Below are 12,107 nucleotides of genomic sequence, written 5' to 3' on the forward strand. Positions count from 1 at the left end.
ATCTTCCATATCTTCAGGTTGTCCTGTAGTAAATATGGAAAATTTTTTCCATGAAAAAGAACAAAAATGTTCCTTTAGAGAAGGAACTTAGAGCTTTTATCAGCAGTCTGGTGAATTTTAGATGTGGAAGGTACTGTTTTCCCCTTTCTCGCAATTCTAGGAAATTGACATTAGAAATCTTGCCTGAGAATAACCTGATGTGCCCTGAATTAACGTGGAGACCTATTTTCAAATGAGGCCAGAGGTCTGGGGACACGCCACTATTCCGTATTCTCTTTCCTAACCTCACAGTGCTCTTGCACAGATGCTCATATTTTTCAGGACCTGGTTTCTCCTCCCAGTCTCCCGCTGCAGCCACAGTAGGCACCTAAGAGGCTGGCTGCGCGGGGAGGGACCAGCAGAGGCGCTGCGCGTTGGCTGGGCGACCTGGGCCGCCAGCAGTCGGGAGAGGCGAGCCTGCTGATGGCCTGGGGGTGGTGGACTCCTGCAAGATGCCCCCACAAACATCTGGCCTCTCTTTCTCTAAAAGATGGTGAAGATGCAGCGTGTGCCAGGACCCAAGGACCCAGCGGAGCTGACCTACTACACGTTGTACAACGGGAAGCCTCTGCTGGGCACCGCGGCCGCCAAGATCCTCAGCACCATTGACTCCCAAAGGATGGCCTTGACCCTGCATCACGTTGTCCTTCTGCAAGCTGACCGTAAGGGGCCAGTCTTTTTCCTCAGTGTCTTTTATTTGTGCTGAAAAGTGTTGCTTAATTCCCCAGACTCAGAGCTGAGCACCTGCTGTTGTGGATGGTCCTGCAGTCCATCAGCTCGTGGTGTGTTGTGTGATGCAGTGAATGGATTTTGTCTAAGGGAGGTGTTTGGAAATCAGAATGGTGGTTATGAAACTGCTGTGCCCGCAGGTCCTACTGCTTTTCCTTCACTGTGGAATTTAGTGAGCACCTGTGAAAAGTCATATGGATTTTCTGGGGGTGTAAGGATCACTTGGTGGCCCAGACATTGATTGGGTGCTAAGTGAGCTGAGCTTAGGGTTAAGGATATACAGAAGTGAGCAAGAGCTGGTTCTTGCCTCCTAGGAGCCACAGAGTCAGTTCAGCTGCAATGGATACATCTAGAAAGGGGCTATGGGGAGGCAAGGTGACCCAGGCGCCAGCAGAGGGAGGGTGTGCCTGGTAAATGGAAACTGAATAGCTCCCCTGTGGCAGTTGCTTTTCCCGTTACCTCACCTCTATTTTCCCACTCTCCCCTCTCATTGGGCAACATTTACTCATATCCAAATGATATAAGAGAAGCTGAGGCCGTGAAGCATCCCATCAGTAATCTGCTTGGCATCATAGGCTAAGTCCACAAGGAAGGAAGCATGTCTTTGGATCTGATCTCAAGCCTGAGTTCCAGAAAGAGAGAGCAGGTGTTCCAGAAAGAATGGAAGGGAGAAGTACCAGGTGAGCTGGGAAAACAAGTTCAAATTGTCTGTTGGGAGGTATAGAAGGTTTAGAAAGGGGCATTGCCTTGTAGACTCGACCTGGCATGGTGGAGGAAGAATTGATACCAAGTCAAGCTAGCAGGAGAGATAGTGCATATCCCCAAGCAGAGGAATGCAATTCTGGGGACTGCCTCTGATTTGGAGAGAATGGTTGGTCAGCAGTGTCTGAAAGAGAATGGAGGAGGCAGGACCGGTATGGAATCTCTGTAGTATCCTAGGCATTGGGAACCCAAACAAGAGCTATAAAGAAAGTGAGAAGAGGAGAAGGGATGAAGTTGGAGGTTGTGCTTTGGAAACTATAGTGTTTGGCAGTACAATGACCATCGAGAGGCATGGAAGGACATCTCCATGGAACTCCTAGTTGGTGTTCATGAACCTTACAGATCTAACATTTGGGATGGTCACATGGCCTATTGGCTAGACACCAGGTAGGATTTCTGCATCCCACACCAGTTGCACCTGCCTTCAATACATGCCTCCTGACTCCAGCTTCCTGCTAATGCAGGCTCTGGGAGGCAGCAGAGATTAGGCACCACACACCCTTGCGGGAGGCCTGTGAATCCTAGTCATTGTGGGTATTTGAGGAGTGATCCGGTCAATGGGATCTTTCTCCCCTGTAACTGTCCGTCTCTGACTCTCTCTCTGCCTCTTAGGTATGGGGGTGGGGAAGGATCCAACCCCCAAGCTCATGTCTTTTCTCTGCTCTTCACCCTTTTACCTCCATCAAGGATGACTTCTCTCTCCAGGATGATGGTCCAAACCATGTGTTGCCATACCTAGGCAGCATGTCCTACAGGCACACCTTTGTCTAGGAGTGCAGGTGTCACTCAGGAATTTTGGACTTAGAGTGATGTTTTCAACCCATATTCTCTTCCTCTGCTCTTCTCCCATTGTGGGCTTCATCTGTTTTGTTCTGTCCTCTCTATAGGGATTCCCCGGCATTGCAGGTATCCACAAAAGAGGTGAAAGTCCTGGATAGATACAAAGATTTAGAGAATAGGTGAACTTGAGATATTATTTGAGGCATTGCTAATAGAGCAAGATAATGGATTCTGTACAGAGTAGAGGAAGGTGAATTAAGGATGACTCCCATATGCTGGTTCATGCTCTGGCTGAGAAATCATTTGTGAAGACGCAGAAGATGCAAGACAGAAAGATTTAGGGGCTGGGAAGGAAGTGGAGGTGATAATGATGAGAATTTGGTTTAGGTGTCGTAAAGCTCAGCAGACATGAACTTGGGAATCATCAATATGTTGATGATTCCCAAGAGCTTGGAGTAGGGGAGAATAACCAAGAGCAGAATCCAGCATCGGCTCCAGAGGAGACCAAAGCTGATGAGCTGCGGGGACACTTTTAAAAGTGAGAGTCTGGGTAGTGGGGTATGGCTTGGAGGCTCTCAACTGGGACTCAGAAAGCTGGCCTTCAGACCCTGTTCTGCCTGGCTCACGGCTGCTACCCTGGGAGACTCATGATGACTTTACCCTTTGTTATCTGCAGATGCTCCTGGTTCCCATCCACAATAACTCACACACCTGCTTCCTCTGCTCCATTCCAGCATCCCCTGCTACCCGGACCAGCACAGTAGCTTCCAAAATCTCAGCTTTAGTCCTCTCCCAGTAAGGTTCTTTCCAGGTTGTCATCAGCATCATTGTAACAGACGAGGATTCTGACCTGACTTCTCCTCCAATGGAAAGAGTGTTGGGCGGCTCTCTGTTGTTTACAGAAGATCCACATTCCTGAAAGTGGATCTTTACAACAGATACTCATTGCATGTTCCAGCCTTATCACGATCTGCTCTGGGCTACTTTACAGCCATGCCAACTGCTTGTCTCTCCTGTGTGTCTGATGCTTCAACAACACAGCATTCTTCACATACCCTGACCCCTGCAGCCTCCCCTAACCCAGGGATGCAGCCCTCCATCTCCCTTTGTTCTAGAGGGCTTCCATGGCCCTTGTCACATTGTGCAATCCTGAGTTGTGGCTTTCACTTCTCTCTGACATAAGCTCTTTAAAAGCAGATAGTATGATACCTTCATCTTAGCATGTCCAATCCTAGTTATTTCCTGACTCTAGTCTTATGAAGGTCACAGACCCTTCCTTTCCCTACTGCCTCTGCCAGGCCCTGACAGATGCTGAAGTTTAGAAGATGCTGTGGCAGAGCAATGAATGGCAGAGCTTCTTCAGTAGAGCAGACCTGGCTTCACATCCTTGCTTCTCCCCTTTCTGGCTCCAGAGCTTGGAATCAAAGTAATGAACTTCCCTGGCCTTCATTTTTGTTATCTATAAAACAAATAGCATTTAAAAAAAAATACCTTGCTAGCAGAATGACTCAGAGGGTGAAGAGGGTGAAGGTTAAGTGTTGTCTGTAAAGGGCTTGGTTGAATGCTGGGACAGCCAGGAAGCTCTAAGTAATGGAAGCCAAGGGTCTCCTTTTCTCTTAAGGAACAGGACTTGAGTGAAGGAAGAATGAACAGAGACTGGAAGGTTAGGAGCCCATGCAGTCCAGAGGCCAAACTGCTGTTGATGGGAATAAAAAAGGGGATTGGAGAAGAGAAACCATTTTGAGGTAGACGTAATTCATTGTTAGGCCATGTTGAGTTTAAGAAGATGATGATATAACAAAGGACACCAATGGGATAAGGAAGAGTGTGGTTGGGCTTTCAAGCATGCTAATAGGTCATCCTGTCAAGGTTAGGAACACTCTTTAGAATTCAAGTCCAGCTCTCAGAAGAGATTCAGGTCAACACTGTAGATCTTCATTCATATGCAGGTGCAGGTTAGCATTAAAGTCCCAGAACCAGAGTCTCTGCCTTTATTCATGATATAACCCTAGAAAGAAATTAATATTTCCCCTTACCCACATCAATATAAAGTTGATACTGGAAGAAAATATATGGTGACCCCTTGGTGGTTCATATTTTCAGTAGGTGTGTATGAAGCTATCATCCGCTTTCCCTGTATTTCTTAAAATTTAGATAGTTAAAACACACACACAGAGTCAGTTTTCAGTTGCTATAAGTAAGAGGGTTTCTTTTGCTGTTTTTTGGTTGTCTTTTTTTAAAAACCTGCATCTCTTAAATACACCATTGTTTGCAACACTCCTGGCCTTAACCACTGATGAGTCTGGGAGTGTCACTTGAGAAGGGAAAAGCAAGAGGACACATTGGGAAGTACCTCCATCCCTGGGAGCAAAGAAGGTCAATGAAGGAGAAGAGCTGAGGTTTTCCAAATCCCATTTTCTCTTAGTAGTTTTGAAAGTGACTTGTGCTATTCATCTGAAGTCAGAGCTTGGCACAGAGAGTCACAGGGATGAACGTTTTGCTCCCCTGAAAGGAGAAGGATCACATTCTGTGTGTCCTGAGGGCTTCTCAATGGCTAATTCTAGGGCCCTGAGTGGCCAAGAGTCATGCCCACTTGATCCTCAGCATCTCTGCGAGCTGGAGCAGCACCTGACTTCTAAAACAGCATCTGCATTTCTGGAGGAGGTTGCATCTGCTGTGTTTGCAGGGTCTGAGGCGGGGGGCTCTTCAGTGTAGTTTCCCAGCTGCTGGAATGAGCAGGGAATGGGTCTCCTACAAGGAAACAGACTCAAGCAGGATGTGCCTTATCTTACAAGGCCATTGGACATTACTCTGAAAAGATGCCACCTGAAGAAAATGAAAGACTGCCCCATTGGGGACAAGGACTCATGGTCATTCAAGCCTTCTGTAGACAGTGTGTTTTAAACTGTTGAGGGTGGGCAATTAAGAAGAGAACTGAGTCCTCACCTGCTGCTGGCCCAGGGGGTCTCTCCACTGTGTCCACTCACCAGTTGCAGGCTCAGCTTCTTGAGACAGAGAGATAACCCCCAAGATGAGCTAGAAATGTTCTTTTTTTCTTTTATTTGAGAAGTACAGAGGCAGAGGGAGCTCCCATCTGCTCATTCACTCCCCAGATGTTGTCAAAAGCCAGGACTGGGCCAAAGCTGAAGCCAGGAACTTGAAACTCAATGCAGATCTCCCGTGTGTGAACAGGGACCCAACTATCTGAGCCATTGCCACTGTCTCCCATAGTCAGTATAAGTAAGATGCTGGAACTTGGACTTGAATCCTAGCATGCTGATGGAGAATGTAGGCATCTCAGCCATTAGGCTAGATGCTCACTCCTTGAAAAACATGTCTGAATGAATTCCTTTGCCTTCATTCCCTCTGACAGATACGTGTGTGTGTGTTGGGTGGCAGTGGTCAGGGCAGGGCTGTGCATACACAGAAGCACACACTCCCATCTGTGTGTGCTGTTTGTGTCGTGGTTTATTTCAGAAAAATAATTTCGTAAAAATGGCTAACCTCCCTGAGGTTCTGAAAACTGGGCAGATAAAGCTCCCATAGGCAAAGGGCCTTTCACAGTAGGTACTCAGAACATCCGTCCTGCACTGAAACTCTTGCAATTTAAACAGCCACTTGTTCCTTTTCCCCTCTGTACATGACATTGGCCTTTTAGATCATTGTGCCAATGAGTATATTGGGTTTGGATGACTTTAGTTGACCTGACTTGAATGTTGTTTGGACCATTAACATGAATTATTAATGTGCGTAAGATAAATCTAGTCTCTCCTTATTGCAATAGAGGTGAAAGAATTTTACCTGCTGCATCAAGAAGAAACACACCCACCAAAGCAATGAGCCGGAGTGAAAGCAGAGCACTTGAACATCTTAGTCTTGCTAATGAAATATGTGCATACTGATGTACTTGCAGATACGCTTTACATTTTTCTCCCTCAGAATAGAATAGCCCAGCCAAAAGAGGCATATTGAAATTTCCCTCAGAAGCTTTGAAAAATGTTAATGGCACAAAACTCATATAAATACCGAATTACTAAAAGCAGTAGCAATTATGTGTTTAATGTCAACAGAAGCACATTACCTAATGAGCTGTTTTCAGGAGTTAATAACATGATTAATCATGGATTGATAAAACTGGTGGGGAGAAAAGCACTTTTATACTAATGGTATCCTGGGCTCCAGGGCAGCCAGGGATAGGCAGATCATTGGCTGAGGGTCCACTTGAAGTTGGAGATGGTTGAAGTCAGAGAGGAAGGCTGGCTGGATAGGCAGGTCCTTTGTGTGTGGCATCTTGCAATAGGCTAACAGGCCAGAGCAATGATGAGGAGGCCAGGGAGGGGCAGATGGGTTAGGGTTTGTACAGATGGTGAGGACTTGGGTTCTTACTGTTGGCATGGCAGAAGCTCAGAAGCATTTTGAAGTGTGAGTTTTGCCAAGCACACCCTGGCTGCTATGCTGTGACTGGGCCACCAGGGCCATGAGCAGCGTTTTGGGGCAGGGAGGCACTGTGAAGATGAAGGTGGGTAAGAGGTGTTGGTAGCTTGATGGAGCTGGTGACAGCTTGCTGGTGCGCCAGACACAGGGTGAGCGGGAGAAAGATCATCCTCTTATTAAGCCTGGAGTGTCCCCAAGCTTCCCAGCCGGCTCTCATCGGGGAGCCCCATGTACTCAGCTGCCTTCCTTCTTCCTCTTAGTCATAGCGGAGATTGGCGTTAATTGAGCACCTTCTGGGGACCACACTGAGACACCACTTGGTGATGGCCTCTTCTTTACAGAGGGGGAGACTAAGGTGACCTGCCGATAGTCACATAAAAATAGAAAAAAAGTTTTCTGGCCTGGAACCGCTGTACCCTCTCATCTCTCAGTTGGGGCAGGAGGGGTGTGTCTTAGTCATTTTCCTCTTCCCTAGTGCTCCGTGTCAACTGCCCCTCTCTGGCTCTTTCTCACAGCCGTGGTGAAGAACCCGCCCAACAACCTGTGGATCATCGCTGCGGTGCTGGCGCCCATCGCTGTGGTCACGGTCATCATTATCATCATCACCGCCGTGCTCTGCAGGAAGAACAAGAACGACTTCAAGGCAGACACCATGATCAACCTGCCTCAGAGAGCCAAGGTGTGTGCAAGCAGTGGGGAGGGCTGGGGCCCTGAAAACATCCTCCAGGTCCTCATTGAGAGAAGCGGTCTATTCCTCTTACGATCAGGTCAGGAGAGCTAGGCCTGTCTGATGCTCTTACTTTGCCCTCAAGTGCTCCCAAGTCTTCACAGGAGGCAACTGCCTAATCCATCCCTGAGAGGAAGCTCTGGGATTTTACAGATGAGAAAACAGAGGCACAGAAGATGAGGGTTAGATGGGCTTGTAGGAAAAGTAATTCCTCCACAATCCCACAGTTCTAAGTAGCAGAAGTGATGGTGGGACCAGGGCTGCTACAGTCAGCATGTTTGTGTTCTCTGGATTCCTACGTTGGGATTTGAACCCAGAGAGTGATAGTATGTGCAGGTGGGGCCTTGGCAGGGTTAACAAGATCATCCTGGTGGAGATCTCAGGAATAGGATCTGTGCCCTTAGGAAAGAGACCCTAGAGAGCTCCCTAGCTCTGAGGTAGGGGAGGAAACAGCAGCCACAGCCTGAGAGAGACCCCAGCCAGGGTGGCCAATGAGTCTGGGGCTCTCAGCTGCTAGGCCGAGGAAGCGCATGTTCCTACTGTCTATAAGCCGCTCTGTCCGTGGGAGTTTCAGTAGAGCAGCCCAACCTGGTTTAGACACAGTGTCTCGGCTCTGCGAAAGACACTGCCTGCAGGCAGTCCTCTCTCAAGGCCATCGTGATGGACAAACCACACACCCATGGCTGGAAGCTCATCAAACTCAAGGTCAGTGGCTCCCCCAACACCAGACATGGAGCCCAGTCCTCTGCCTGTGCCCTGATAACTCTACCTCAGGTGACTGGGCAGGAACTCCTGAAAGCTGGTTTTCCAGTCATGTAGCATGACTTCAGTGATCTTCCCTCAGGGAAATAGACATGCTGTGATTCCCAGTGTTTAAATAATGCCTCACAATCTGTTGGGCTCAAGAGGTCTGGCGCCTCATTTGTTCATCACAGCAAGCCCTGGGAGGTAGGTTGTGGTCAGGGCAAGTTTCATTATCCTCATTTTGCATTGAACAGTCCTCAGGGAGAGACATCTTGGGATTTGTCCAAAGTCACAGAAGCAACAGCAGGGGGTTGCCCAAGGCCCACATCAGAGTGAGCACCTTCTGAATCCTGCAGTGTGGCAGGTTGAATTCTCCACCAGCTCTGTGCAGCTCTTGCACATTCTCCATCCATCTATGCAGGAGTGAAATAGCAAATTACAACTCCCACGCACTTCCCACGCCCTGGAATGCATGGGGGCCACAGAGACTGCTTTTGCTGTCTTGGTTCTTGATAGAACACCTTCCTTCAACAGAGAACTCAATGGATTTGTACTGCTTATTAAATCTGTGCACCTGCCTGGAGCCACAGCTTGACTAGACATTGTCTACTGAAAAAAACAAATCCCAAAGAACATTGCTCTGTTTCTGTTGACACTAAGGCACCTGCTCCCACACACAACAAGATGTTGGTTCCAAGAAGGGTGGGTGGGAAGTGGTCCAAGTAGTGAGAGGGGAGACCATTTCCAGAAGGCATCGTGTTTCCATCTCAGCTTAGTTTCAACATGAGCCTTTCAGACTTAACAAAGTACCACACTGTGATGGCAGCCCAGTCTGGGAATGTCACACGGGCCATACTGAGGTTGCCAGGAGCATGTCAGTGTTGTAGATGAAAGCCAAATTTCATTTATCTGCTAAGAGGCATGGGAAAGCACCTGTTTCAGTAGACCTGGCTTGAAAACTGCCTGAAGCTGCAACAGATGAATGCTGGTGATTGTTGCTCCCCTACCTGGTGCACTGTGCTTTGTGGAATTTCCTGGTTGATGTTGGAGATCAAGCACATTTATGTTCTGTGAGATGATTGGTATCATTTGCATGTGGTGACACTAATTGCTTTTCCCTTCCTTGAGGCTGGACTGCCCACTTTAATTTCCAAAACTCCTTTATCACAGGAAACCAGCAGGGTAGAACTGTCAGTCTCTTACCATGGTGCTTCTGCCGTTGCATCCCAGGGACACTGCAGGGTCCAGGAGAAGAGAAGGCCACCAGCGTCACTTTTCGAAGCCTGGCATGTTTGAGCAGAATTTGATAAATGCTGAGGGATGAGGCAGAATGAGAGAGTTAGCCAGCACTACCAGTCTCTAGGCTAGGAAGGTGGTCCCAGGGCCATAGCTGTGTCTTTAGAATGTAGGCTACAGTGCCACAGGACCATCCTGGGGGACCTTTGTGAGACTCAACTACAAACTTAGCATGCTAAGCACAGGAGGAAAATTTGGCTTTCCTGGGAACTAAGGTTAAGGTGTGGACACCTGCACCCTTGTTTAGAGGGTATGTCGTAATGTGTTAGAGGGCTTGGGAATCACTAGTGTATGTTCAATGGAACTACACTAATCCCAGGTCATTTTCAAGTTGAAGGTTGAAAGACTGCTCCCCTAGAGTAAGTGGCTAGTTTTGAGTCTTTTACTCCTTACCTGTGTGATCTAGGGCAAGTCACTGAACTCTGAGTCTTCACTTTCTGACTTCTAAAGGAAATAGAGTGATGTTTGCCCTGATTCCCTCAAGGGCTTCCTGTGAAGCTAATATTAGGTGTCAATGTTTTCTGCCCTAAGTACCACATACACACAGGTTCTTGAGATCAACCTATTAAACTTATCCTTTTAATAACATGTTTTATTATTTATTTGAAAGGGAACCCCTGCTGTTCACTCCCCAAATGACCACAACAGCCAGGGGCTGGGCAAGCTGAAGCCAGGAGCCAGGATCTCTATCTGGGTCTCCCAAGTGGGTTTCAGGGGCTCAGATCCCTTAGACATCCTCTGCTGACTTCCCAGGCACATTATCAGGTAGCTGGATTGGAAGTGGGCAGCCACACTCAAACTGGTACTCCAACATGGGATGCCAGCATCATAATCGGTGGTTTAATGTACTGTGCCACAGTGCCGCCCTCAAATTTGGGGTTTTTTTTTTTAAGATTTGTTTGAAAGTTAGAGTTTAAGGGGAATGGCCTTCTGTCTTCTAGTTCACTCCCAAAGTGGCCCCAAAGGCTAGGGCAGAGCCAGGCTAAAGCCAAGGGCTTTATCCAGATCTCCATAGGTCATCCTCTGCTGCTTCTTCCAGGTCATTTGAAGAGAGCTGGATAGGAAATGAAGCTGCTGGGACACAAATGGATGGCCGTACTGGATGCCAGTGCCATAGGCAGTGGCCCCAGTTTTACTTGCTAGGCCCCCAACACTGGCCCCAGCTTGTTATTTCTTAATGTCTCTGTGCATACCCATCATGGAGTCAGCCACTTAAAGTATCCAGTGGATAATTTCAACCCAGGGTGAAGGGTGAGGGGTCAGATCCAGTGAGAGTGGGGATGCAAGTCAGCTGGTCCCCATCATTAGGGCCCTGGGCAGTCTTAGCTATGATTGGAGGCTCGCAGTCCTCACAGGCCAGCCAGGCTTCTCAACACACAAGCCAGGACAACCTTGGTAGGAGAAGCCCAACCAAGGTGACAACTGTAGAAGGAAAGGAGGCCCTGTTGGATGAATCACCTAAGCAGTGCTCCGGGTCCCACAGTGCTGGCTTCCGATGCTGGCTGCACCCCAAACCAGTTATGTGAGCCCAAGAAAATTGCTTAACCTCTCTAAATCAGTTTCTTCATTAGTCAAATGGAGATTCATAATAATGCCCTCTGCCTTGAACTACAGCAAGGCTGCAGTGACATAATTTAGGTAGTGTGCTTAGTACTATACTAGTAACATTAAGTGAGGCTGAAACAGGGAACTCCTCAATTGTCCCGTCCAGCAGGACAGTCAACGGGGGTCACAACCAACCTAGGAGAGAATGAAGGGACAAGAGACACAAAGAATAGACAGCAAGTCAGGATGTCTGATCAAGCTGTCAGTTGATTGATTTTAATTGAGGGTTTTTATATTTATACTTCAGTAACTAAGGCTCAGGGAGGAAAGGAGAAACTGGGGCACAAGCCATGGTCTCAAGACCAATTGTTCTTGAGCAGCCACCGTATCAACAATAGTAATCAACATATCAACGAAAGTGTAGGTTACCAGTAACAGGATGTCGGCAGGTTCAGCATAAATCACATTCTGAAACAGTTGCTAAAAACAATAGAAGCTAAGCATGTGATTAGTTTCATAACCTCTTTCCCAAGCATCTAGCCAACTGGGGTTTTCCACTGGCCCACAGTTCCATATTCAAAATGGCTTCAGTGTGGCTACAGTACATGGCTCCTGACACTCAATGGTGGGGAGCAGTTACAAGTCAGTACCAAGCACAGAGCCTGGCACAACCCTGACTAGGGTAGTAATAGGCATGGAGATGTGACAGAAAGCATGCCAAGAGAAGATGACATTGGGCCAGTGGGTTCAACCGGAGCATGAAAGTCCTTGTTGGATGCCTTGTCAAAGAGACTAGGTACCATAAAGCACTTTAGATTGGTGTGTGATGTGACCAGATGTGGCTTTAAAGCTAGATCATGTCAGAGGCTTACCCAGGGTGGGCTTGGAGAGGGGCAGAAAGGAAACAGCAATACCAAAGCAGAAGACTAGGAAACTGAACTTAGGGAGAAAAAGTCAGGTGCCAGAAACTCTCCAGGAATTGAATCCAACTGGTGACCAGTTGATTGGTTGCAGAAGAAGGCAGTGTAAGATTCCACGGATGTTATCCAGT

The 12,107-nt window shown here is 47.8% G+C and overlaps 1 protein-coding gene across 1 annotated transcript in view; it reads left to right on the top strand.

Annotated features, from left to right (window-relative positions):
* The window catches only part of KIAA1549L (KIAA1549 like), a 276,665-nt gene that overhangs the window by 199,504 nt on the left and 65,054 nt on the right, over positions 1-12,107 (top strand). Inside the window, 2 exon segments of the mRNA XM_040980268.1 lie at positions 530-701; positions 7,260-7,423. Of these exon segments, the coding sequence (XP_040836202.1) occupies positions 530-701; positions 7,260-7,423 (336 nt within the window).

Source organism: Ochotona curzoniae, unplaced genomic scaffold (assembly GCF_017591425.1).
Source record: "Ochotona curzoniae isolate NIBS_2020 unplaced genomic scaffold, NIBS_Ocur_1.0 contig_3432, whole genome shotgun sequence".
In the NCBI taxonomy this organism is placed as follows: Eukaryota; Metazoa; Chordata; class Mammalia; order Lagomorpha; family Ochotonidae; genus Ochotona; species Ochotona curzoniae.